Raw genomic sequence first — 24,891 nt, forward strand, 5'->3', positions numbered from 1 at the left:
GATACAATATTCCCCAAATCGAACGCGTCAGGAATTCAACACCCACCCACTCCCCTCCCCCCCCCCCCCAGCACCAACACCCCCCTACGGGATCACCATAGCCCGTGCTACTTGGAACTGCTGTTCCAGGTAGCGAATCTTTAACAACCCAACACCCACCCACTCCCCCAGCACCAACACCCACCCAATCCCTCTACAACAATTAATCTACACCCGTGAATAAGCCGCGTGTGTGTGGGTGTGTATTTACTCATTTTTTCTGCATGCAGAATCGAGCTATTAGCTCTTGGACCCCGCCTTTCTAACCTATATGCTTTATCTTCTTTTTATGTCTATTGTATATGTATTTCACTCTGACACACTCACAGACATTTCCAGGAAGTAGCAGCTGTCTAACTCCCTGGTACCTATTTACTGCTAGGAGAACAGAGGCATCGTGCGAAAGAAATTCTGGCTATTTGTTTCCGATTCGGCCGGGAATCGAACCCGGGTACGTAAGACTACGAACTTCGAGCGCTCTCCGCTGAGCCGCTAGGGCCCTGTCGGTGTGTGTGTGTGTGTGTATGTGTGTGTGTGTGTGTGTGTGTATGTGTGTGTGTGTGTGTGTGTGTGTGTGTGTGTGTGTGTGTGTGTGTGTGTGTGTGTGTATTCACCTATTTGTGCTTGCGGGGGTTGAGCTTTGCTCTTTCGACCCGCCTCTCAACTGTCAATCAACTGTTTCTACTACTACTATTTTTTTCCACACCACACACACACACACACCCCAGGAAGCAGCCCGTGACAGCTGACTAACTCCCAGGTACCTATTTACTGCTAGGTAACAGGGACATTCAGGGTGAAAGAAGCTCTACCCATCGTTTCTCGCCGGCGCCCGGGATCGAACCCGGGGTGTGTGCGTGTACGTGTACTCACCTATTTGTGCTTGCGGGGGTTGAGCTTTGGCTCTTTGGTCCCGCCTCTCAACTGTCAATCAACTGGTGTACAGATTCCTGAGCCTATTGGGCTCTATCATATCTACACTTGAAACTGTATATGGAGTCAGCCTCCACCACATCACTTCCTAATGCATTCCATTTGTCTACTGCTCTGACACTGAAAAAGTTCCTTCTAACGTCCCTTCTAACGTGTGTGTGTGTGTGTGTGTGTGTGTGTGTGTGTGTGTGTGTGTGTGTGTGTGTGTGTGTGTGTGTGTGTGTGTGTGTGTGTGTGTGTGTTGTGGTTATTGCATGTTTGTATACACATTCATGAACGTGTATATATATCAGGAAGAACTAGACCAGCTACCATCAAAGAGGCGAGAGAGAGAGTTCAACAGCCGTAACTAGACACTTGAGTGCCGGGGACGCAGATCAAAGGTCCAGACTTCATCAAAATGCTTTTTCTGCTGCCCACCTGTGTTATGCGTCATGAAGGCCCCCCTGCCACCTGTCACCAGCGTGTCTCTCGCGAAGGTCACAGCCAAAACCTGGCACAGGGGTCAAGCTTGGAGGTGAGGAGATAGAATCAAAGAGACACCCACATATGGAGGGACGGTTTCTGACGGTGTACTGTGACCTAATTGCTGTTGTTGTTATAGATTCAGCTATTCGGAACAAGTTCCAAGTAGCACGGGCTATGGTGAGCCCGTAGTGGACCTACCCGGCACAGGAGCGGGGCAAGTAGCACGGGCTATGGTGAGCCCGTAGTGGACTTACCTGGCACAGGAGCGGTGCTGGGGTCGTGACCTTGTTCTGCCTGGTACAGTAAATAGCGTTGTTACCTTCTACCACAACAACAAAATACATCTCAAAGGGATACAGCTACTGTATCCCTTTGAGATGTATTTTTATTGTCTCAATAAACGTACTTGAACTTGGTAGCGCAGCGAGCTGCTGCTTTTGTGGCCTGGGGTTCGAGGTTCCGATGGTCCAAGTGAATGAAAATATGTATATATAAGAAACAAATAATGAAATGAGAGGCTCATGAAGTAATAAAGATCAGGACACATGACACAGCCGCCACCAGTGTGGCTGTGGCGTCCAGGCCTGCAGGCGGCCAGGTCCTCCCAGACGGGAAAGCAATTAGAGACACCTTCTTTACTCTCTCTCACTCTCTCTCTCTCTCTCTCTCTCTCTCCCTCCCTCTCTCTCTCTCTCTGTCTCTCTCTGTCTCTCTCTCTCTGTCTCTCTCTGTCTCTCTGTCTCTGTCTCTCGCTCTGTCTCTCTCTCTGTCTGTCTCTGTCTCTCTCTCTCTCTCTCTGTCTCTCTCTGTCTCTCTCTGTCTCTCTCTGTCTCTCTCTCTGTCTCTGTCTCTCGCTCTCTGTCTCTCGCTCTCTGTCTCTCGCTCTCTGTCTCTCGCTCTGTCTCTCTGTCTCTCTCTGTCTCTCTCTCTCTCTCTCTCTCTCTCTCTCTCTCTCTCTCTCTCTCTCTCTCTCTCTCTCTCTCTCTCACACACAACAAGCAATATACTCACCCAGCAAACATACAACGTAATATCAAGATTAATTTTACTAGTGTTTCTTTGAGGCAACCTTGTAACAACGTTGTAGTTACGTGAACAAATCCCCAAGGGCCATGATGAGGGTTCGAACCTCATCACGGCCCTTGTGGATTTGTTCATTTGATGCATCACGCTATTGTGACTTCTGTGTGTATTGTAGTTACGTTGTGTGTGGTGAACCCGCAACATAAACCAGTCTTATTAAAGGTGTGCACTGGGGGGGGGGGGAGGCCGACCCCGACCTGCCTCTAACACTCTCCTACACCCAATGTGTTATCTAAAAAATGTTTAGTGAAGCTAGCCCTAGGCATCTGGCATCCAAAATTAGACAGATATAGAGTCTTTTCTGTGGATAAAGATAATCTTACACAGGTAAGGTAAGGGAAGTTAGAATATAATCGTTAATAGGTGTATTCCACCTCTCTGTGAATGCATACTGAGAGGTTAACTGCGTTCTGGACAAAATTTAGGACTATATGGAGTCTTCGGATTGGTCAGTAGGTTATGGCAGTGGACTTAATGACTCTTCGTGGTTCAAAAGGTCTTAAGACCAACAGTAGACACAGTGGGGAAGAACAAATCCACAAGGGCCGTGACGAGGATTCGAACCTGCGTCCGAGAGCATCCCAGACGCTGTCTTAATCGACTGAGCTACGACATTCCAGTGGGGAAGAGTTGTTAAGTGTGGCTTGAGTACGTGGGTGAACCATCTTAAGAACCACCCTTCAAACTTAGAGTGTGAATGACACATTTAAAATAAAAATTCCAATAGCTATCGCAAATGAATCGAAACACATAACCTTTAAGGCAGGTCCCAAGAGCTGAAAATACATATATCTTCTTGAGGTTATCTTGAGTTGATTTCGGGGCTTTTAGTGTCCCCGCGGCCCGGTCCTTGACCAGGCCTCCACCCCCAGGAAGCAGCCCGTGACAGTTGACTAACACCCAGGTACCTATTTACTGCTAGGTAACAGGGGCATTCAGGGTGAAAGAAACTTTGCCCATTTGTTTCTGCCTCGTGCGGGAATCGAACCCGCGCCACAGAATTACGAGTCCTGCGCGCTATCCACCAGGCTACGAGGCCAGCCTATAGCACTGAGTCAAAATGGGGAAAAGGTAAGATATATGATTTCACAACAAAGGTTCAACATTTTCAGTCGTGGAGTTTAAACATAGCAATGGAACCCATTTCCAGCAAAGCTCAACTAACGAGCATTTGGTTATTTTTTATAATGACGGGATGACTGAGCATCCTGTCATCATAAACAATGGCTAAACGCTCGTTAATTCAGCGATCCATCGCCATTATAGTCATTAAACATTCCCATTATTCATCTAATTTTCCCGCTTTACAGTGAGAAAAATATTTTGAAAGAGACAAATTGTGTCGACGACCCAACAGAAAATATTTACCCAGGACGATAATATTTCTTTCCTAAGAGCTGTGGACAATGTTCAGACAACAAAACTCCCACAAACATCACATAATTTATATATACACACACAACCACAATCACCATAAAAATCTTGACTAGAAATATTTCAACAATCGACAGAGATACATCGACAATATGAGATCAGACATAGCAGAAGCACTACACGTCAACACACACACTCATCTATTCCTCAACAGCCATCATACGCAAGTACCTCCTACCATATACCTAGAGAGAATACAGTATTGTAGCAAAAGTATTGTAGAATACAGTATTGTAGCATAGCTGCTTGTTATGCCAGTAAATAAGAATGCAATACTAGATTACAATATGTCTTCTCGACAAGGTAACTATTATGTTTAACGCCGTAATGCCCCAGCATTAACCTACAGGTTCATGCTAAGGTTATGCTGTTTGAGCAAGACTTGTGAGCTGCCTTGTATAACTCTGAGAATAATGGGCAGTTATTCTCAAGTGATATTGGTAAATCCTTGTATATATTCGCAGCTGTGAGATAACAGGAGTGATCTTCAATCCCGCACCAAGGGTGTGTAGTAATGAGAATTTGCAGCTTGCATGAGAATTGCAGACTGCAGTGATATTGAAGTTCCTCCCCACCCGTGGCGTAGTGGTAATTAAAGCATTTGCAGCGTCGCTTCGCGAGCGGTTTAGCCTGGGTTCGTATCCTGGCCGGGGAGGATTGACCGGGTGCCAATTCTTAACTGTAGCCTCTGTTCAACCACCAGTGAATGGGTACCCTGGTTGTTAAACGATTTGGCGGGTCGCATTCCGAGGACCAAATTGGTGACTGTATATATATAAGAAAAAGAAAAAAAAAATGTTTACAATGGTCTAATTAACTAGTAACTTACGCAGGAAAATTTTCTTGTTGCTAAAGGGAAATCAGTCATTTGTTAAGCTCTTCTGAGAATTTCCATGACCAAATGTCCTCTTTACGCTACATGCATCATGTATATATTAATTAATAATTAATTAATTATATTATAATATTAATTATTATTCAAAATAAACTAAATTATTCATTAAATAATTAAATATTGGTATTATTACATATACTGTTCTTTAGTTTAGGGAGACAATTTCTTTATGTGTAAAGTTGATAGGAAAGGACTGGGATGTAGGCCAGAATACAATATTGTAGAAAAAAATACAATATTGTAGCAAAAATCAGTTGCTGGTCCGGGTATTTTCCCGCTCATACTCGTGGACGCCTCACCGCCTCTCATCTCAACTAGTTCGTGACTTCGTCAAAATATTTTATTTTCCATATTAACCTTGCAATGAAGTCGTAAATAAGACAATATAACTTGATGGAGAGGGAACTTTGTCAGAGAACTTGTTCCTAGTAGGAATGAATTCAGAACATTAATGGCAGTCCGAGAATTATAATCTGTCAACTTCTGGAAGCTTCTGTATCCCTCCGCGGATGTAAGCTGGCAGTTGGCTCCTAGACATTGTCGCGACCAGACGTGTGCTGCTTCATCTCTCCTTAATATTGAGTTTAACCTTATTCTTTTGCTATAAATTCCATGCCATTATCATTTAACATTTCCTTAGAAGACTCCAGACTGTTACACATGTTATTTCCGTTACAGACAACGTAACTGAAGAATTAACAGCCCGTTAATAGGTCAGCCTATTGCCCTAATATTTTCTCCTGAATGAATCACGTTTTTCTGATTTGAGAGAGAGAGAGAGAGAGAGAGAGAGAGAGAGAGAGAGAGAGAGAGAGAGAGAGAGAGAGAGAGAGAGAGAGAGAGAGAGAGAGAGAGAGAGAGACAGACAGACAGAGAGAGACAGAGAGAGACAGAGAGAGAGAGAGACAGAGAGAGAGAGAGACAGAGAGAGAGAGAGAGAGAGAGAGAGAGAGAGAGAGAGAGAGAGAGAGAGAGAGAGAGAGAGAGAGAGAGAGAGAGAGAGAGAGAGAGAGAGAGAGAGAGACAGAGAGAGACAGAGAGAGACAGAGAGAGAGAGAGAGAGAGAGAGAGAGAGAGAGAGAGAGACAGAGAGAGACAGAGAGAGACAGAGAGAGAGAGAGAGAGAGAGAGAGAGAGAGAGAGAGAGAGAGAGAGAGAGAGAGAGAGAGAGAGAGAGAGACAGAGAGAGAGAGAGAGAGACAGAGAGAGAGAGAGAGAGAGACAGACAGAGAGACAGAGAGAGAGAGACAGACAGACAGAGAGACAGACAGAGAGAGAGAGACAGACAGACAAACAATAAATATTTATATAACGTACTTCATTGCCAGGTATTTCATTACCGAACGGGATGCAAATTAATTTACTTACTTGCAACAAAAATTACTGCGTAAACTGCTTCCATTTCCATTACTGGAAAAACAGGTAAACCCAAAAAATTATCTGATCCCATTACTGGTTTTTTAATGTTTCTTTTTTATTGTGCAAATTACTGTAATTATACACACTGCCTAATAATTTCCTGTAAGCTATGTAAAACTCTTGTTATATAGAGACACGCTCACGAACACACACACACACACACACACACACACACACACACACACACACACACACACACACACACACACACACACACACACACACATTGACGATTGAGAGGCGGGACCAAAGAGCTAGAGCTCAACCCCCGCAAACACAACTAGGTGAGTACAACTAGGTGACTACACACACACACACACACACACACACATATGATAGAGCCCGATAGGCTCAGGAATCTGTACACCTGTTGATTGACGGTTGAGAGGCGGGACCAAAGAGCTAGAGCTCAACCCCCGCAAACACAACTAGGTGAGTACAACTAGGTGAGTACACACACACACATGTACGCACACTCACAGCGCCCGGGACTCACAATCCGGGGACTCAGGTTCGATTCTAGGCCGAGTAAAATCAACTGAGCAGTGTTTCATTCACCTGATGTCTCTTTTCACCCACCAATAGATACCAGCGAGTTACAGCTGTTGTGGGCTAAATCCTGGGTGAGTGTATATGTGTGTGTGTGTGTGTGTGTGTGTGTGTGTGTGTGTGTGTGTGTGTGTGTGTGTGTGTGTGTGTAGTTACCTAGTTGTGCTTGCGGGGGTTGAGCTTTGGCTCCTTGGTCCCGCCTCTCAACTGTCAGAGAGTGTGAGTGTGTGTGTGTGTGTGTGTGTGTGTGTGTGTGTGTGTGTGTGTGTGTGTGTGTGTGTGTGTGTGTGTGTGTGTGTGTGTGTAATTCCCTAAGTGTAGTTACAGGATGAGAGCTACGCTCGTGGTGTCCCGTCTTCTAAATACTCCTTATCGTATAACACTTTGAAACTACTGATAGGTTTGGCCTCCACCACCTTCTAACTTAGCTTGTTCCAACCGTCTATCACTCTGTTTACAAGACAAACCTTTCTAATATTTTTTCAGCACCTTTGTTTCCTTAGCTTTAATCTGTGTCCTCTTGTTCGTCAAGTTGCTGGTTTCAGGAATTCCTCCTTGTCAATTTGGTCGATTCCTGGGTACTCGACTGGACAAAACCATAAAACACCACTATTTTATATGTGGTGATCATATCTCCTATCTTTCTTCTATCTTCTAGTTTAGGCATGTTTAATGTAGCATGCCGTTGCACTTTTTCCAGCCTAGGAACAAGTCTGTCCAATTGAACTCATTAATGAATTTTCTAAGTTACCCATAATGTCCTCTCTTGAAATCGAGTTTATCAACTGTTTCAATGTCCCCATTCTCTACTAGATTATATTGCAAAGCGAATTTAATGTCCAAGAGGACGTGATCTCTCTATCCCAAGGGAGGAAGGAACTGAATGCCATATATCTCTTCTTCTCTCCTGGTGAATACTAGATCTAGTACTGACGGAACATGTCCTTCCCTCATTCTTGTGGCCTGCTTGACGTGTTGATACGTCAATGTCTCCAAGATGAGGTTCACAAATCAGCCTGTTCAAATGTCCTTCGTTCTTGCTTCATAGGCTTCCCAGGCCATTGCTTTCAAGTTGAAGCAATAGACTGGACGGTAGAGCGACGGTTTCGCTTCATGCGGGTTGGCGTTCAATCCCCGACTGTTCAAGTGGTTGGGCACCATTCCTTCCCCCCGTCCCATCCCAAATCCTTATCCCCAGTGCTAAATAGTCGTAATAGCTTGGCGCTTTCCTCTGATAGTTGCCTTCCCTTAAAAGCTTCTCATAAGGGCTTTGGACGGACGTAGTTCGAGTCTCCTACAGCCCAGGCAAATGGAATACATTGCCTTCTCTTGTTCACCCATGGACTGAAAAGCAGGCATTTAGAATCTAAAAAAAATGTGAACACGAACAGGGAGCCGGTCGGCCGAGCGGACAGCACGCTGGACTTGTGATCCTGTGGTCCTGGGTTCGATCCCACGCGCCGGCGAGAAACAATGGGCAGAGTTTCTTTCACCCTATGCCCCTGTTACCTAGCAGTAAAATAGGTACCTGGGTGTTAGTCAGCTGTCACGGGCTGCTTCCTGGGGGTGGAGGCCTGGTCGAGGACAGGGCCGCGGGGACACTAAAGCCCCGAAATCATCTCAAGATAACCTCAAGATAACGTACCTATCAACATGGAAACATACAAGATAAACAATTGCAATCACACGCAATCAAATACAAATACAATCACACGCAATCAAACAACGCAATCATAACATAAGAAGTTGATGGAGCACCTACTGGACGGACACAAATCTTAAGATTAAAAATAAGACATGTTCTTCATCTCAAAATATTATTTTCCCAATTGATGACTTACTGGCAGATGTGATCACTGAATGTGTAACTAAGATGATGGAGTTGACCCAGCCGGCGTGAAGCCCACGGCGCCACGGACGGGCCTCGCAGATTACATCACTCGTCGCACACAAATGCTCAACATTGCAGAGATGGAAGTTTGGGAGTTTGAAGATGTTTGATGGGAAGATGATTGAAAATATTGGTCCGCTGTGATCAGAGGGAGAGGTTGATGCTCAGGTGAGTGGGGAGGGGAGGGTGTTGCACAGGTGAGGGGGGGAGGGAGGGTGTTGCACAGGTGAGGTGAGGGGGGGGTTGCACAAGAGGTGAGGCGCAGCAGCAGCACCAGGAGAAACTGTTCAGGCTGTACTGTGCAGCAGCAGCAGCACCAGGAGAAACTGTTCAGGCTGTACTGTGCAGCAGAAACAGTTCATGCTGTACCGTGCAGCAGCAGCAGCAACAGGAAAACTGTTCATGCCGTACTGTGCAGCAACAGCAGGAAAAACAGTTCATGCTGTACCGTTCAACAGTAAAACACAAGCTTTGACCATGTGTTATGAAATCCCTGCTTCAAGAGCAGTTGCTAATCGCCATGTGCAGCCGATGCTGCATGCAATGCTGCTGCTGCTGCCGATGCTGTGCAGCAATCCCCCAAGTGATGTGCGGACTGTTGAGTCAACTGTGGCGTAGAACCTTAGAGAAACTCTCCAAGCACTCTTATGTATAAAATAGTTTGCCATAAGAGAAAAACTGAGATAAAGTCTACGGTCCCAGACAACCGCATTTCACTTACTCTCGCATTACATTTATTATTGAGAACTTTAAACCTAGTCCCTGTCGCTTGGCGCCTGTCGCTTGGCGCCTGTCACATGCAGCCTGTCACCTGCAGCCTGTCTTCTACTGTCACCTGTCCCCTGTCCCCTGTCACCTGTCTTCTGGCGACTACTGTCCGACGCCTGGTGTCTGTACCCCTGTGCCCCCTGGAGCGTCCACATGATGCGTTACTAAACAACATAACATAAAACTGTATTTATGATAACGTGATATCTTGATGACGTCTGAATGCTCCGAGCCACCGTGGAGGCTGCGGTATATATATATATATATATATATATATATATATATATATATATATATATATATATATATATATATATATATATAATATTTTTTTTTAAGAGTACCACCTCTAGCTGGAAGAAGGGGGACCCATAGCCTCGGAGGAAACCACGCATAACGCATTAGAGGGAATGTTTAGATCCCCTCCAATACAGTTTCTGTGTGCTTTTCTCCTACCACCCCCTTCCTTGAATATTTTTTGTGCTTTATTATGCATTTGATGGTTACAAGATATACATGGGTTGATACAAAAATAATAATGCAAAAAGGTGCTTAAAGGTTATGGATCTCTTGAAGAACACAACAATGGGAAACATTGATGAATGTCACAGACGGGTTCGATCATTGTTGCAAGTCAAACACTTCTTCGAATTCCTCTGAAGTTGGACTAGTGCCCAAGACGCAACAGGCATTTCCCCTCTGAATCGCAACACTGAGGCGCTGGAACAAGAAACTTTTTGCTCTCTGGTCTTTTGTAGCGCTGATCAATTTGTCCCCCAATTCCTTCAGGAACTTCAATGCACATTTTCCCCACGAACCGAGGGTCTCCGAGCCGATCGGAACAAAGCTGTAGCAGTGTGCTAGACCTCTGTATTTAATAATTTTCTGCGATTCCCTGAAAGAAGCAGCACCACCGCTTTCACGTGTGCTGTAGTGGAGGTAGGTACTGGCCAGTGTGGCAGCGCATGTGTAGTCCCATACCACTTGCTTACCATCCTTCCAAGGTAGCAAGGTGACCCCATCAGGGCGCTTCTGAGGGTCGTTAGGTCTGGATAAGTGTGGTTCTCTTTGTGCCGGGCAGCGGGCTGTGGCGAGGCTCCTCTTGATGATGTCGTTGACTTCTTCATGTCTTGCAATTTTACCCTGTGATTTACGACATACCAGACCATGACGACCATATTGGTCTGCCATCGCAGTTCCGCAGATGCACCTATGTTCGGTGAGGATGGGGGCGGCAAGGCGAAGGGCAACTCCAATGCGGAGAGCGTCATGACTGAGGCGAGTTCCCAGGGCTGCATTGGGCACAGCAAATAAAAAATCCCCGGCGTGGGGTGCTGTTACCGCTAGGAGGCGGGCTTTGTTTTCAGCATCAGCGTTGTCAATCATTGCTGTGACAGTCTTTTCCATTATGGGGCCATCCCAGTGGGCCTGCTTGTGGTCTTTTGGGACTTGTGGTCGGGGTTGAGGGTGTGCAATGGTGTCCCATTGTCTGGCTGCTTCGATGAACGTTTGATCATGAGTTCCCGCTGTCTCTCTCATACGCTCTGGTAGGATCTGCCCTACCAATTCGTTGGCTGCTGTACATGAGGACAAGAATGCTGGAAGTGCTACCTCAGTTGCCTTTCGTATGCCTATCCCTCCAAATCTCACTGGTAGTGTTGCTTGGTCCCACTGACTGTCATCTAAATCTAGGTTGAGCGCCTTCCTGAATATTGACCTGAGGAGCTCATCATATTGATTTAGAAGTGGGTTGCCAAAAGTTGGTGCACACCTTAAGAAGTATGTTAGCCTGGGCAGGGTAAGGCACTTTGTGAGAAGGTAGAGGGCATCGTGGGAGTCCAAGTCCCCAATTCTCTCTTCCATCCACTTTAGGTCTCTAAACTTTTCGTCAAGGACTGCAGCAATGGCATTGTGGCCCAGAGGTGCTCCGAGTAGTGTGCTGTCGGTAGGTTTAACGACTGAGGCTTCTGGTAGAACTGATTTCACTGCTCTAATGATTACTTCACTAGATGCAATAATTTCGCACTTGGAGGGGCTAAGAACGAGACCCATGGACTCCCCCCGTGTCTTCACCAGCTGTAAGTCTTCTAGCAGGGAATCTTGTGTGCCTGCCAGAGTGCCATCATCCAGGAACCAGATGTTGAGCTCGCTGGACAGTCTGGTTGTAATTTCTCGAACCGCTATGCAAAAGAGGAACGGTGCAAGTGGGTCACCCTGTTGAATTCCCTCTGCTGAGGTGACTTCATGTTTGCCAAATAGGAGGGTTGAGTCTTTGCTGTAGCCTGCTGACACAAACGGGAGAATGCTTGGGCAATGTTCCTGGACTGCAGTGAGGATTGCTTCCCTTTTGACCGAGTTGAAAGCGTTTTTAAAATCTAATTTTACTACTGCCTGGTCTTCAGTAAGAGAGCTAATGTAGGCTCGTGCAGCATGAGCCGCTGCTTCACAGCCTTGGGGGACTCCAAACCCCAGCTGGTTGGGTTGCAGCATGGTGGCTGCTTCCGTTCGGATACTTCTGACAGCAGCCCTTGCAACTAGGCGGCGAAGGGTATTACCAACGGCAATGGGTCTGATTCCTCCCCCCTTCTTTTTGAGGGCACATAGAGATGCACCAAAGAAGAATGGTTTGATTTCATCAGGGATTAACCCGGCGAGGCAGTTGTTGACAAACGTTGTGATTTCTGTCAGGAGCGCTTCTGCAGCTGGGCCAAGAACAGGGTTCACCATTTCCTTCACATGTTGAGGTCTTACCCCTGTGTAGCCTCCTGAGGAGCCCGGGGGAAATGAAACGATAGCTTTATAAACCTCTGACTCCCGGAGGACGAGAGGTTCCTGATTAGGGGCGAGCCTGACCTGTGGGGGAGGTCCACCTACGGCCCTGACGGGGTGTTTTTCTCTCAGTGCTTGGGCTGTGGTTTCATCCCTGGGCAAAATTTTGTCCTCACTTGTGATTAACCTGAGTGCCCCGACTGTATTGCCCTCTTCAATTTTCTTGCTGACTTGGGTACCTAATTTTCTGTTGTCGCTGATTGTCGTACTTGGTCTGCCTCGGCGGTGTTTGGTGTGTTTGGGGAGGCGGACTAGGTTGTCAGTAACATTGTAACGGGGGGTGGGGGAAATAGCTCTATCTAGTCCATTATTCCACCCCCCAGTTAACTAACGAGGCCGGGGGAAACAGCTCTCTCTAGTCCGTTATCCCGTCCCCAGTTAGCTAACTACTCTAGAGCACCCTCCAGAGTTCCTAAGGCAGCCTCTCTCGTTCAACACCTTGTAACCTAGGTATTTGACTACCTAGGTGCTAAGACTACAAGGCGCCGTAACTTGATCAGTTACCCGAAACTCTAGAGAGAACTCTAGAATACAGAATCATTGCCTCAAACGTATAAGAGAAAACGAAAGGAAAGAAATGAATAGTGAAGTAATTAGTGAGGGTTTGGGGTGAGAGGGAGAGAGGTGGGAGGAGCGAGGAGGGTCATTAGCTGAAAGTGAGAGTTTAGAGAGGGGTGGAGGGAGAGGTGTAGATAGGTAGAAGTAGAAGAGTAGATAGTAGAAGTAGAAAGTAGATAGTAGAAGACGAAATGCTGCCACCATCCATTCATGATCATTACATACGAGACAAGGAATGGAACTTGCCTGTATCACAAAATTCTCAAAAGATGTTATCATGAGTTCCCTATTAGTAGTTCCCATCTTTATCATGTACTCATTCTAAACCATGAAACCAGTAACCACAGAGGCTTTCTCACCTCAACTCAAAGCTCTAGGGAACAAAGTTAAACACAATTTAAATAATAAATTCATAATTATATTTCACATGAAGTATCATATTTTAGCAATTCAATTAAAATGTTCCAGTTTAATATTCAAAGTGAGTCATCCTCCAAGAATTCGAGAACCCTACAACTTGACTGCCCCTGATCATCACACAACATATGTAAACACGACCAAGTCACCTTACTGTTCACTCACCGAGGACTGAGTCTAAGTTGAATAGAGAGGGGGGGGGGGGGTTTGTAGTTGACGGAGACTCCCGCCCTGCCGGCCGACAGCCTCCCGTCTGCTCTGCTCTCCTGACTGCCGTTCTGTCTGTTCTGTCTGCTAATCCTTTCTGCTGGATAGCTCTCCGAGTTTATATTGGGGAACCTAGTAGCTAACTCCGCCCACAAGTAGATAGCCTCCGGCACTACCAAGCCACTCCTTAAACGTCGGCATGTTTGAAGGCTACCCGGCTCCAATTATACGCTTAGCGGAAGCAAGGTGAAATTATCATGATCTGACCTCAGGTCACTTGGGGTCATTAACGGTTAGAGGTGTGAGATCTCAGGCAGACAACTGGCGCCTCTCAGATCCTTGTCTGTGACTCGTGTACTCTATATATATTTTAAATAAACTAACCCAAACACTTTTACAGTGTTACATCTCCCCTTCTCCCCGAAAATAAAGTTTTTGCAACACTGCTAAAGCAAGCTAGCTGTGTGCGACAACTTTATTAACGAAAAGAATACATCCTAGCTAAACAAATATACATCATCCTACTCTAAAAAAAATGAAATATATAGACAGACGTCCATTGTCTCTGGCTGGGCGACGTCACTGCTTGGTCTTGTAGATAATCCTGTACCACATTTCTTCAACACAACTGCCTCCGTCGCTTCTCCGTCGTTAACGCACAACAATGCTTGGTCAACCCGAAAGCCGTTACTACTTGAACTGAGCACAGGACCGTGGAATTCGGTTGTCCCAGCTGATCTGTAATTGGCCCTACGTCAGTCACCATGAGAGACGTATATTGGGGTTCTTCACAGCTATAGGGACTACAAGTTTCGAGACCTTCATATAGTTGCCAACAGTAGAAATCCCATCCTACTCTTCTTCCTCCCTGTTGCTCCAGCACGCCTCCTTCAGAGAGCTACTTCTGACAGCCACATCAAGTCCGCATGACACAGGAAGAATCACTCAACAGAGCAACATGCTTGTAGGAGGGGCGGCCAGTTAAGGCAAACGATCCTGTCTTGCAATTACGCTCCATGCAATGATGCTGATACCAGCAAGGGACACGAGGCATCGTGTCTCACTCAGCTTGTCTTATCTTCTTTCTTCTCTCTTCTTTCTTCTCTCTTCCTTCTTCTCTCTTCTTTCTTCTCTCTTCTTTCTTCTCTCTTCTTTCTTCTCTCTTCTTTCTTCTCTCTTCCTCCTCCCATGGGTCTTTGACAAGCGACCTGGGGTCCATTGGGGTCCGTCCTGGGTAGACCGATGTTGGTGGGACAGACTGGAGTCGTTGTTCCTCTTCCATCTTTACTGGGTCGTCTGGGTTCGTCTGCAGAACGACCTGGGGTCCACTGGGGTCCGTCCGTCTTGGGGTCCACTGGGGTCCGTCCGTCCTGGGGTCCACAGGGTAGACCAATGTTGACCGACCGAGAGGGCTGCATCTTGGGGTCCCCTGGGGTGGTGGTGGTGGTGGAGCCATGACCTCCAGGTAGTGGGCTGGTCGTGGTGGTGGTGATAAACGCCCCTGAGTGTGGTACACAGCAGCCGTCTCCCTCTTTTGTATGTGCGTCTCTCCTCTCTTCTGGCTCCCACCTGTGGGTGAACAGAAAGGCAACAATACCCGTGTTCCATCTTGTTGTGTGACCCTGTAGTTTGTATAGGGTTCACACAGTCCAATTATAAGCTCTCCTCCTGGCAACAACTACACTTAAATTTTAATAATCCAATTAACTCTGAATGATATTGACTTGGTGGATCATAAGACAGTAACAGAGGAAAGTTAGAGAAGAGAGAGTAAGATCGTCACTACTTTTAACTTGTCACAAAAAAATCAATACTAATAGACAAACACTAGCCTAAACTTAACTGTACCGTTCCTAATCTTAAGTACATAATTAACCATTACTCCCACCCTTAACCTACAGCCACCTACGTGACCCAGAGTGTCTCCCTAGCTTCTCCGCCGGTCAACAACCCCAAACTGTTGCCACCCCTGTGACCAGACTATCTAACGTCGAGCGTCCCCAACGTGAAGTCTACTGACATACTAAGGCTCCCCCTAGCATGCTGTACAAGACCAGTACACCTCGGGTTATTGCGTTCAAATGGAGTAAAACAGTCGATCGCAATAATCTGAGCAGAACCACTACTTAAAAACTACACCTGCCACTCCCCAACTGACCTGGAGACCAGCGGTGGCTGGGTGTCCCCGTGGGACATGCGAGGTCACCTGTCACACTCAGCTGACCTGCACTACCAACACCGCTAAGTTCCCAAATCGCCAAATCTTATTACTAACATAAATCACTACACACGCAAGTTCTGGTGAACATTCCCTGAACACCACAAAACACCAGATGATATATATATATATATATATATGTCGTACCTAGTAGCCAGAACTCACTTTTTGGCCTACTATTCAAGGCCCGATTTGCCTAATAAGCCAAGGTTTCCTGAATTAATATATTTTTTCTAATTTTTTTCTTATGAAATGATAAAGCTACCCATTTCATTATGTATGAGGTCATTTTTTTTTATTGGAGTTAAAATTAACGTAGATATATGACCGAACCTAACCAACCCTACCTAACCTAACCTAACCTATCTTTATAGGTTAGGTTTGGTTAGGTATCCGAAAAAGTTAGGTTAGGTTAGGTTAGGTAGGTTAGGTAGTCGAAAAACAATTAATTCATGAAAACTTGGCTTATTAGGCAAATCGGGCCTTGCATAGTAGGCTGAGAAGTGCGTTCTGGCTATTAGGTACGACATATATATATATATATATATATATATATATATATATATATATGACAAAGGCACAACTCTCCTAAACACGAGAGTTAAGTATACTTAACTCTCGTGTTTAGGAGAGTTGTGCCTTAAGCATAGACACTGTGTCTTCCCATATTAACAGGGACTTGATGAAATTAACGTCTAAATGACCCCTCACTTGCTCTAGTGCTCTTGGGAGGTGATGATCTTTGGGGTGTATTTAAATACTCCGAAATTACCATCTCTTTTAAGGGTCTGAGCGGGTGGTGGAGAGGGTTAAGGCGTACCTGTTATGCCAGTTGCTGGAAGGCTTCTGTGCTGGCTAGGGTTCGAGTCTCCTGGTGGGAAAGTGTTCTAAAGTTGTATATATATATATATATATATATATATATATATATATATATATATATATATATATATATATATATATACATATATATATATATATATATATACCGAGCATGGAGTAGGGCACGAGGACTCACCCTCTGTAAACAGAAGCTCCACAAGGGGAAGACGAAATGTTCGAGGAAGGTCATTTAATAGCAGCAACGAGAACGAATACCTTTTCCGTTGGATAATATCCTTTTCCCTTGGATAATATCCTTCCCCGGGAGTCATCAGGAGGGATAATCCAACTCACAAAAAATGGAAAGAGGTGCTGGGGTTTATACTTGCGCTGAACCCTCATTAAATCACCCGTAACGAACCGCAAACGACTCACAATCACCTCATATATGCAGCAGTTGGGGTCAATTGCCTGCGCGAAACGCTGCGCGTACTAGTAGCTTTACAAGATTGTAATTACTACCCTATGTATCCTCACAATCCCAATGTACCTTCTTGTATATATATAAATAAATAAATAAATTGTTCCAGCTACATTGTTGTGACTTGTTCTCTACGTGTGAACGGAATTACTAAAACAAGACAGCATTAACAGTCTATATTTTGTGCCAACAGTTAATATGGGACAATAACATGCTTATGATATGGTTAGTATGTCTCTCTGAGAGAATAATTATAATACGAAATAAAATAGTTATTTTAAGATACTGAGATAATATCTCATTACTAATGAGATATTACATTAGTGACATATAATAGATAAAATGATAATACTTAAATATGTAATCTTAGTTTATTACTTATCATAAGTCCACAAAACACAAGACCATAAGGACAATAAACAAAGCAGAAGGTCTAATGGACCAAGTAAGACAAGTTACATTTATCAATGTCCATTTATCGCCAATTATTCCAAAGACAGATCATTAAGGCATCTTATGGAACGCCGATAATCACCAGGAACGTTGTAGCAAGAACGAGATCAAACACGACGACCAACAACAATATCCCTGGTTCTATCGAGGTATTTACATAAACAAATTTAGCATATTCCAGCCTATTTGCATATCTTAATGGCGGCCGGCAAACACAAGCTCGCCTCATTAACAGGAGTAGTGTCGGGCATATCAAGTCTTGTAGTAATCTTCTTCAAGATTTCATAAGTTATCTTCTCATTATCTTCTTCAGTTTCTTTCTCGTGAAGGGGTTCATACACGAGCTCATGCAAGCGGGAAGGAGGTCGGGGTCCAAGTCTTCCAACACAGGGCAGGGACACCGCTGCAACAGTTTAGCAAACCACTCACGAGTCTGGCCGGAGATGAAGTGTTGCTTGTGCACGGCTCGTGAAGGCGCCGTGTATGTGTTGCTCCACAAGCCCTACCTTGCTCGGGCGTCTGTATAGGCTTTTTGGTTAGTCTTTCATACTTATTCTCTGACCGCTTGTTCCTTCTGGCTGTTCTAAGCTAGTCTTTACCTTTTTCTGGGTGAATCTTTCCCTGGGTGGTCAGGTTGTAGCTGTTGGCCTCCACCTTCCCTCTGTTTCTCTCAGTCAGTCTGGTGTTAACAACGGTTTTGATCGGCCGAAACGTTCATCTCCCTTTCCCATTTCTCTGTGGATTTTTCGCATACCAATGATCAGTGCATATATATATATATATATATATATATATATATATATATATATATATATATATATATATATATATATATATATATATATATATATATATATATATAGATGACGTCTGCCTGTTGGACAAACGGAACCATCAATCCGCGACTCATATGTTTTCATCTTCTATTTTTAAACAAAGTTTTCAGACAATTTATCCCCCATGAATGAGAGAAAGTTACACGAAACAAAAATTTCTCGTTATGAAAGGGCTTTTCTCCGCCACTTTTGTCAGCAATTTCTGCTCTCAGACAAAAATTCCTTCTAATTCGTCGTGACACATTGATTGTTTCCCAGTGAAAGAGGGACACTAGCCCCACAGGCAAAACCGTATGATTTACATACCACTTGGACGATCGAGGATTGAACGCCGACCTGCATGAAGCGAGACCGTCGCTCTACCGTCCAGCCCAAACGGAATCCTTAGGAATATAGCAATCATTCTAGCAATGATCCTGCTAGTATTTTTGCTCTAACCTTTCTCTCATAACGCATATATATATATATATATATATATATATATATATATATATATATATATATATGGGGTACCACCTCTGGATTAACTACCTTAATGGGTAGTTAAAGGTGGTAACTAACTATCCTAAAAATTACCCACGGAATCATCCTATAGTTCAGATATGTTGATGATATTTGGTAAACATTTGACCCACAAATGTCAGTTCGGACGAATTTTGAATAATACCACAAGCCACACACCTGAAAAGAATCCCTTGCGTATCTTTGGGAGTCCTGTGTGTGGGTTGATATATGTGGGTTGAGTTATATATATCCAACCACGTCATTGTAACTCGTTCTTCGTATATACGTCGCGTCTGATGCAAATGCAAAAAAAAAAGCTTATCGTTGAGAAATGCAACTTCCTTAATCTAAGAAAAGACTGAGGTTCATGGAACGCATGAAGAGTACAGTCATGGATACGACAGATCGGGAAGAGATTCAGGAGTCATGGCGAGCAGGATATCAATGATATCCTCAGGCCAGGATATTAATGATATCAAGACTTCAAATCAAATAAACATGTGCTGGGATTTATATGAAACGTTAGCATCAGAAACGCGAATATCATGCTTAATTCCGCTACTACCACTACCATTACCATTACTATACCATACTACCACTATATACATACCACTATAACACTACCATACTACACCCCTACAACCACCATCATTACTACTATTATAACCACCATCACCACCACCACTACCACCACCATTATCCCTACAACCCCCCACCATCACCACCACTACATCCTCCTTTACCACCACCATTACAACCACCACCACTACCACAACCCACCACAACCTGCCTCAATTCTCAAACCTCTGCTTAACATCAAGCAAAATTAGTTTATTGTAATTTGATAAAAAAATATCAATGGCTATATGCTGTGTTCAGAGAAAAATGTAATGTTTTGATTAGTGTGTCCTCGTTCTGCCCTTTGAAAAATCTGCATATATATGTGTAGATGATTTCTCAATGTAAATATAAAATACATAAAGGGACCTAATCCCAAGAATCAAATAAATCACTCAGTCTGAGGCAAGCCTGATACACAAAATTTGTAATCAGTTTGATTAAAATAGTAAGGATTAATTGTATCTTCACAACTATTATTTAGTTGTGTCTATGTCTTCCTGCTCGTGTCTTCCCATTCTTTTATGTGCCTTTTTTCTCTGCTTTTCCTATCCCTTCTCTCTGTCTGTCTCTTCTATCCTCGTATTATCCTTCGTTCTTTGTCTACGCTAACGAAAAATGTTGCTCGTTTTCATATCCTTCCATCTAGCTTCTCATAGCCAAGAATTTCGATTCATCAAAAGATTCCAGAGTTCAGCTTCACTTTGAAATCAAAGTGAACGCGTCAGTGAAACAGAGCCCGCGAGCGCCTGTCCCCACAACGACTCAAACACTCATGAACCAATTCACCTTTGCCACTGTCGCGTTCACAAAGGCTCCCCCCCCCCCCCCACAGGCAGCGGCGCCACAACCAGATTCAATTAACCTTAACAGCACCGGAAATAGAGGCTCGTTAATTATCAGAGACGAAGGATATCGATAGTAGAGGCAAGGAGCCTTCACCGGCCTGACTTCAAGGTCCCGTGCCCTGCATGACTCTCCAAGGAACTTTCTCCAGCCTGGCTCTCCAAAGAGCTTCTTTCAGACTGATTCTCCAAGGAGCCTTTGTCGACATCTCTATTCAGTCTTAGTGGTTATTGGTTTCGAAAAGATACTCCATTGTCAGTCTCAAAGTGACCAAAGATATCCTCTTTCTTGACCAGACAACACACTAGAAGTTGAAGGGACGACGACGTTTCGGTCCGTCCTGGACCATTCTCAAGTCACAATCGACTTGAGAATGATCCAGGACGGACCGAAACGTCGTCGTCCCTTCAACTTCTAGTGTGTGGTCTGGTCAACATACTTCAGCCACGTTATTGTAACTCATCGCCTGTACCCTCTTTCTCATTCAGAGTTTTGACATATCTTTCCACATAGCCTTGACCTGCTTTAATCCTAAATGAACTAGCTTAATGATCTCATGTGCAGTATCATCCTCTTCAGCATCATCTTCAGTATCATTCCCTTCAGCATTCTGCTGATGCCAGATGTATTGTTGATGTTGGTTGTATAATACATCGTCCATCCTTGAACACAAGGTGGGTAATACCGAAAATGAATAACATCGTGCTGAACACAACAAGATTCTTGATCGGCGGTTTTCATATCCTTTTGAAGAGATAATTCAATATATTCACCTTTCTTTACAGGTGTTCCGGACTAATGTTTCATAGGCCTACAGGCTAAAAAAAAATTCAGATTTTGTTCCAATGGCGTCAGGAACAATGAACACGACCACACGAAGAGATTAGTATGATTTATCAGGATAGAAATACCTGTTAAATAGCAGGATTGATCCTGCTATTTAACAAAATACAGGATAGATTCAAACTGGCGCCACTACATAATCACTTCATATGAATCTTTCAAAAAACTCCATGAACTATTTATGGTTCATTGAATCTTATGAAAGCTTAGCATCTAAGAAAATAATGATGAGACAAGAAACTGTTAATATAAGTTTCTTAAAAGGTGGGTGTTTTTGAGGGGTAATTAGTATATAATTAGCTCGTCAAGAAGCCCCACTGATGAAAAGACAGCACCTCATTTTGGAACCGACCTTCATCCTAGCGGCTGCTCATAAGATCAAAGAGAACCATGGTCAATTCATTCATCATATCTTAACTACAGGAGTATGAAGACATTGTCTTTCCGCCTGGTGAGGTCCTGAAGTGTGCCAATTCCATTGTTCTTAACCTAAAGATATAATATCCCTGAAATATTGTTAATGATTTCCAAATGAGTTACTTTATTATCTTAATATATATATGTATCTCGAATATTAATTATATCTTTCTATTAGCACATTGTTAATGTGAGAATTATGCTGAATTTATATTTGACTATCATTAATTCATGAGACGTTCAGCTGTAAGTCTGGTCCCCCAATCACACACTCAGACCTTGACAAAGCACTCAGGAGAGTGTGAAAGACTTACCTTGAGGTTACCTTGAGGTGCTTCAGGGGCTTCGTGTCCCCGCGGCCCGGTCGGCGACCAGGCCTCCTTAGGATAAATTCCTTACATAAATTTCCCCAATAGACAAGTGTAGGTGTTTATCCTCTGTTATTATGTCTGTGTGTAGACATATTAATGAAGAACATGACGTGACAAGAATAATGGATATTCTTTTTCCTCAATTGTGACGCAAAATATAACTGTCTGTGAAGGCCACACTACACGTCTGTTGATATTGACTTCCTCTGGAGAGGAAAATCAATTATTTGCTGCTGTAGTTAATTTGGCGAGCCTAATGGCTCAGTTACTTATCATACATCTAATCTGAATGCTCATAAGATAATCAGGAATCTGTATACCAATTGATTGACAGATGAGAAGCGGGACCAAAGAGCCAGAGCTCAACCCCCGCAAGCACAACTAGGGGAGTACATACTTAAGAGATTTTCAATATAAAGATTATTTGTTTCATTAATGGGAACATTATTGAAGAAACACATACTATCAAAGATTTTAGAGCAATTTATTAAACATTTCCACCAATTCGTTTGGAATAAACAATAATTGTTAACGATGTATACATTAGCAGAAATACTTGATAAAACAGGGAACCAACATTTTGCACTTCTTAAAATAAAATACAGTATGAACATATGTTAAGAAAACAGGTCATAGGGATGAGAGGGAGAAAGGGTGAGGTAACCCAACCTAACCTAACCCAACCCAAGCTAACCTAACCTAACCTAACCTACCCTAACCCAACCCAAGCTAACCCAGCCAAACCTAACCTAACCCAAGCTAACCCAGCCAAACCTAACCCAACCCAAGCTAATCCAGCCAAACCTAACCCAACCCAAGCTAACTCAGCCAAACCTAACCTAACCTAACCCAACCCAAGCTAACCCAGCCTAACCTAACCTAACCTAACCTAACCTAACCTAACCTAACCTAACCCAACCCAAGCTAACCTAACCCAACCTAACCTAACCCAGCTTGTGTGCTGTGGTCAACACTTTCACAATTCAAGACTGTCGAGAATATGTAGTTTTGAATTACACTTTCAGTTCCAAACTTCGCATACTACAATTTATTTAATCATTGTGCGTATAATGTTTCAAAAAAAATCGGCTCGAATTTTGTCATTTAAATTTGTCTTTCACGATAACAATCTATTATTTAGTAATACAACCTCGTTTTTCATTTACCATTTGTTGTATTTATTTGAATAACAGAATCTAAAATTTAGGTGACACAAGTTCTTCTTGAGTTAAAAGACAGAAAGATTCTAACTTAGCATTCTTTACTAACGCTACTGTCCACAGTGCTTACAGTTCCAGTGTGAAATGATTTCAGTATGCAAGTTTGGAACCGGTCTTTCCAATATCCTGTAAATACATACAGAATATGTATTTAGAGAATATGTATTTACAGAATACCTATGTCACCAGCGCTTCACGGAGTATACTTTTTGAGGGAATGAATGTTCAATTAGTTAAAGTATTTGATTGGATTCAGGTTTTAAATGCTTTTCCTGCTCAGCTCAGCAATATTGTCAGCTCTAAATGAGGTTGGAAACGTACCAGAATATTCATATCTTGCAAAGTACAAATGCCTAAAAAGTTATCATCATTGTTGATATGTCTCTATGATGACATATGACTCTATCATATGTTGATTGTCTCTTTTATCAAAGTTATTATACTTTTATATTTGTTTATTACAGTTTATCGTAGATATTGTAATGTACTCACCTAGTTGTGCTTGCGGGGGTTGAGCTCTGGCTCTATGGTCCCGCCTCTCAATCGTCAATCTACAGGTGTACAGATTCCTGAGCTTACTGGGCTCTATCATATCTATATTTGAATACAGACGATGAGTCACAATAACGTGGCTGAAGATATTCATTCCTGCCCGAAACGCTTTGCGTAATAGTGGCTTTAGGCATTGTATGTACTAGCTCTATCTATAAATCTATACATTTTTGTAAAATCTCTTGTATGTATGTACCTTACCTGAATAAACATTTATTTATTAATTTATATGATGACCAAACCACACCAGAAGATGAGGAGACGATGATGTTTGGTCATCTACATTTGAAACTGTGTATGGAGTCAGCCTCCACCACATTACTGCCAAGTACATTCTATTTATTAACTACTCTGACACGGAAAAAGTCCATTCTAATGTCTCTGTGGCTCATTTGGGAACGCTGCTTCCACCTGTGTTCCCATGTGCGAGTACCATCCGTGTTTAATAATTCGTCCTTATCTATCCTGTCAATTCCACTGAGAATTTTGTATGTGGTGATCATGTCTTCCCTAACACTTCTCTCTTCCAACAACGAGAGGTGCAATGGGTTGAGATGTAGATGAGTAATGCTTGAGAGAGAGATTTTATGTAACATCTGTATTCCTTTTCTCTAAATACAATCAAGAAGATAAATCTGATATATAATTCAAAAAAAGGAATGAAGCCAAATACAGAAGCAAGCACGGTGGCCACAGGGAAACAATCATGACTGGAAATCCCACTACTAAAACACCACACTAAAATAGGGTGTTTTAAACCCATGTTTTAAAAGATATACAAAATACAATCGACTTGAGAATGGTCCAGGACGGACCGAAATGTCGTCGTCCCTTCACTTTCTAGTGTTTACTAGTTGTGTTTTTTTTTTTACGGGGGTTGAGCTTTGCTCTTTCGGCCCGCCTCTCAACTGTCAATCAACTGTTTACTAACTACTATTGTTTTTTTCCCCCACACCACACATACACACACACACACACACACCAGGAAGCAGCCCGTGACAGCTGACTAACTCCCAGGTACCTATTTACTGCTAGGTAACAGGGGCATTCAGGGTGAAAGAAACTTTGCCCATTTGTTTCTGCCTCGTGCGGGAATCGAACCCGCGCCACAGAATTACGAATCCTGCGCGCTATCCACCAGGCTACGAGGCCCCCAGTGTGTGGTCTGGTCAACATATACAAAAGAACATTGTACAACAACAGACCGCTTGTTCAATTCA

The 24,891-nt window shown here is 43.5% G+C and overlaps 1 protein-coding gene across 1 annotated transcript in view; it reads left to right on the forward strand.

Annotated features, from left to right (window-relative positions):
- LOC138354683 (mucin-22-like) overlaps positions 1-8,821 on the forward strand; it is a 55,036-nt gene extending 46,215 nt beyond the window's left edge. Inside the window, exon 4 of the mRNA XM_069309041.1 lies at positions 8,694-8,821. Within this exon, the coding sequence (XP_069165142.1) occupies positions 8,694-8,821 (128 nt within the window). The remainder of the gene's footprint in view (positions 1-8,693) is intronic.
- The last annotated feature ends 16,070 nt before the right edge of the window (positions 8,822-24,891 follow it).

Source organism: Procambarus clarkii, chromosome 64, assembly GCF_040958095.1.
Source record: "Procambarus clarkii isolate CNS0578487 chromosome 64, FALCON_Pclarkii_2.0, whole genome shotgun sequence".
NCBI classification, from domain to species: domain Eukaryota; kingdom Metazoa; phylum Arthropoda; class Malacostraca; order Decapoda; family Cambaridae; genus Procambarus; species Procambarus clarkii.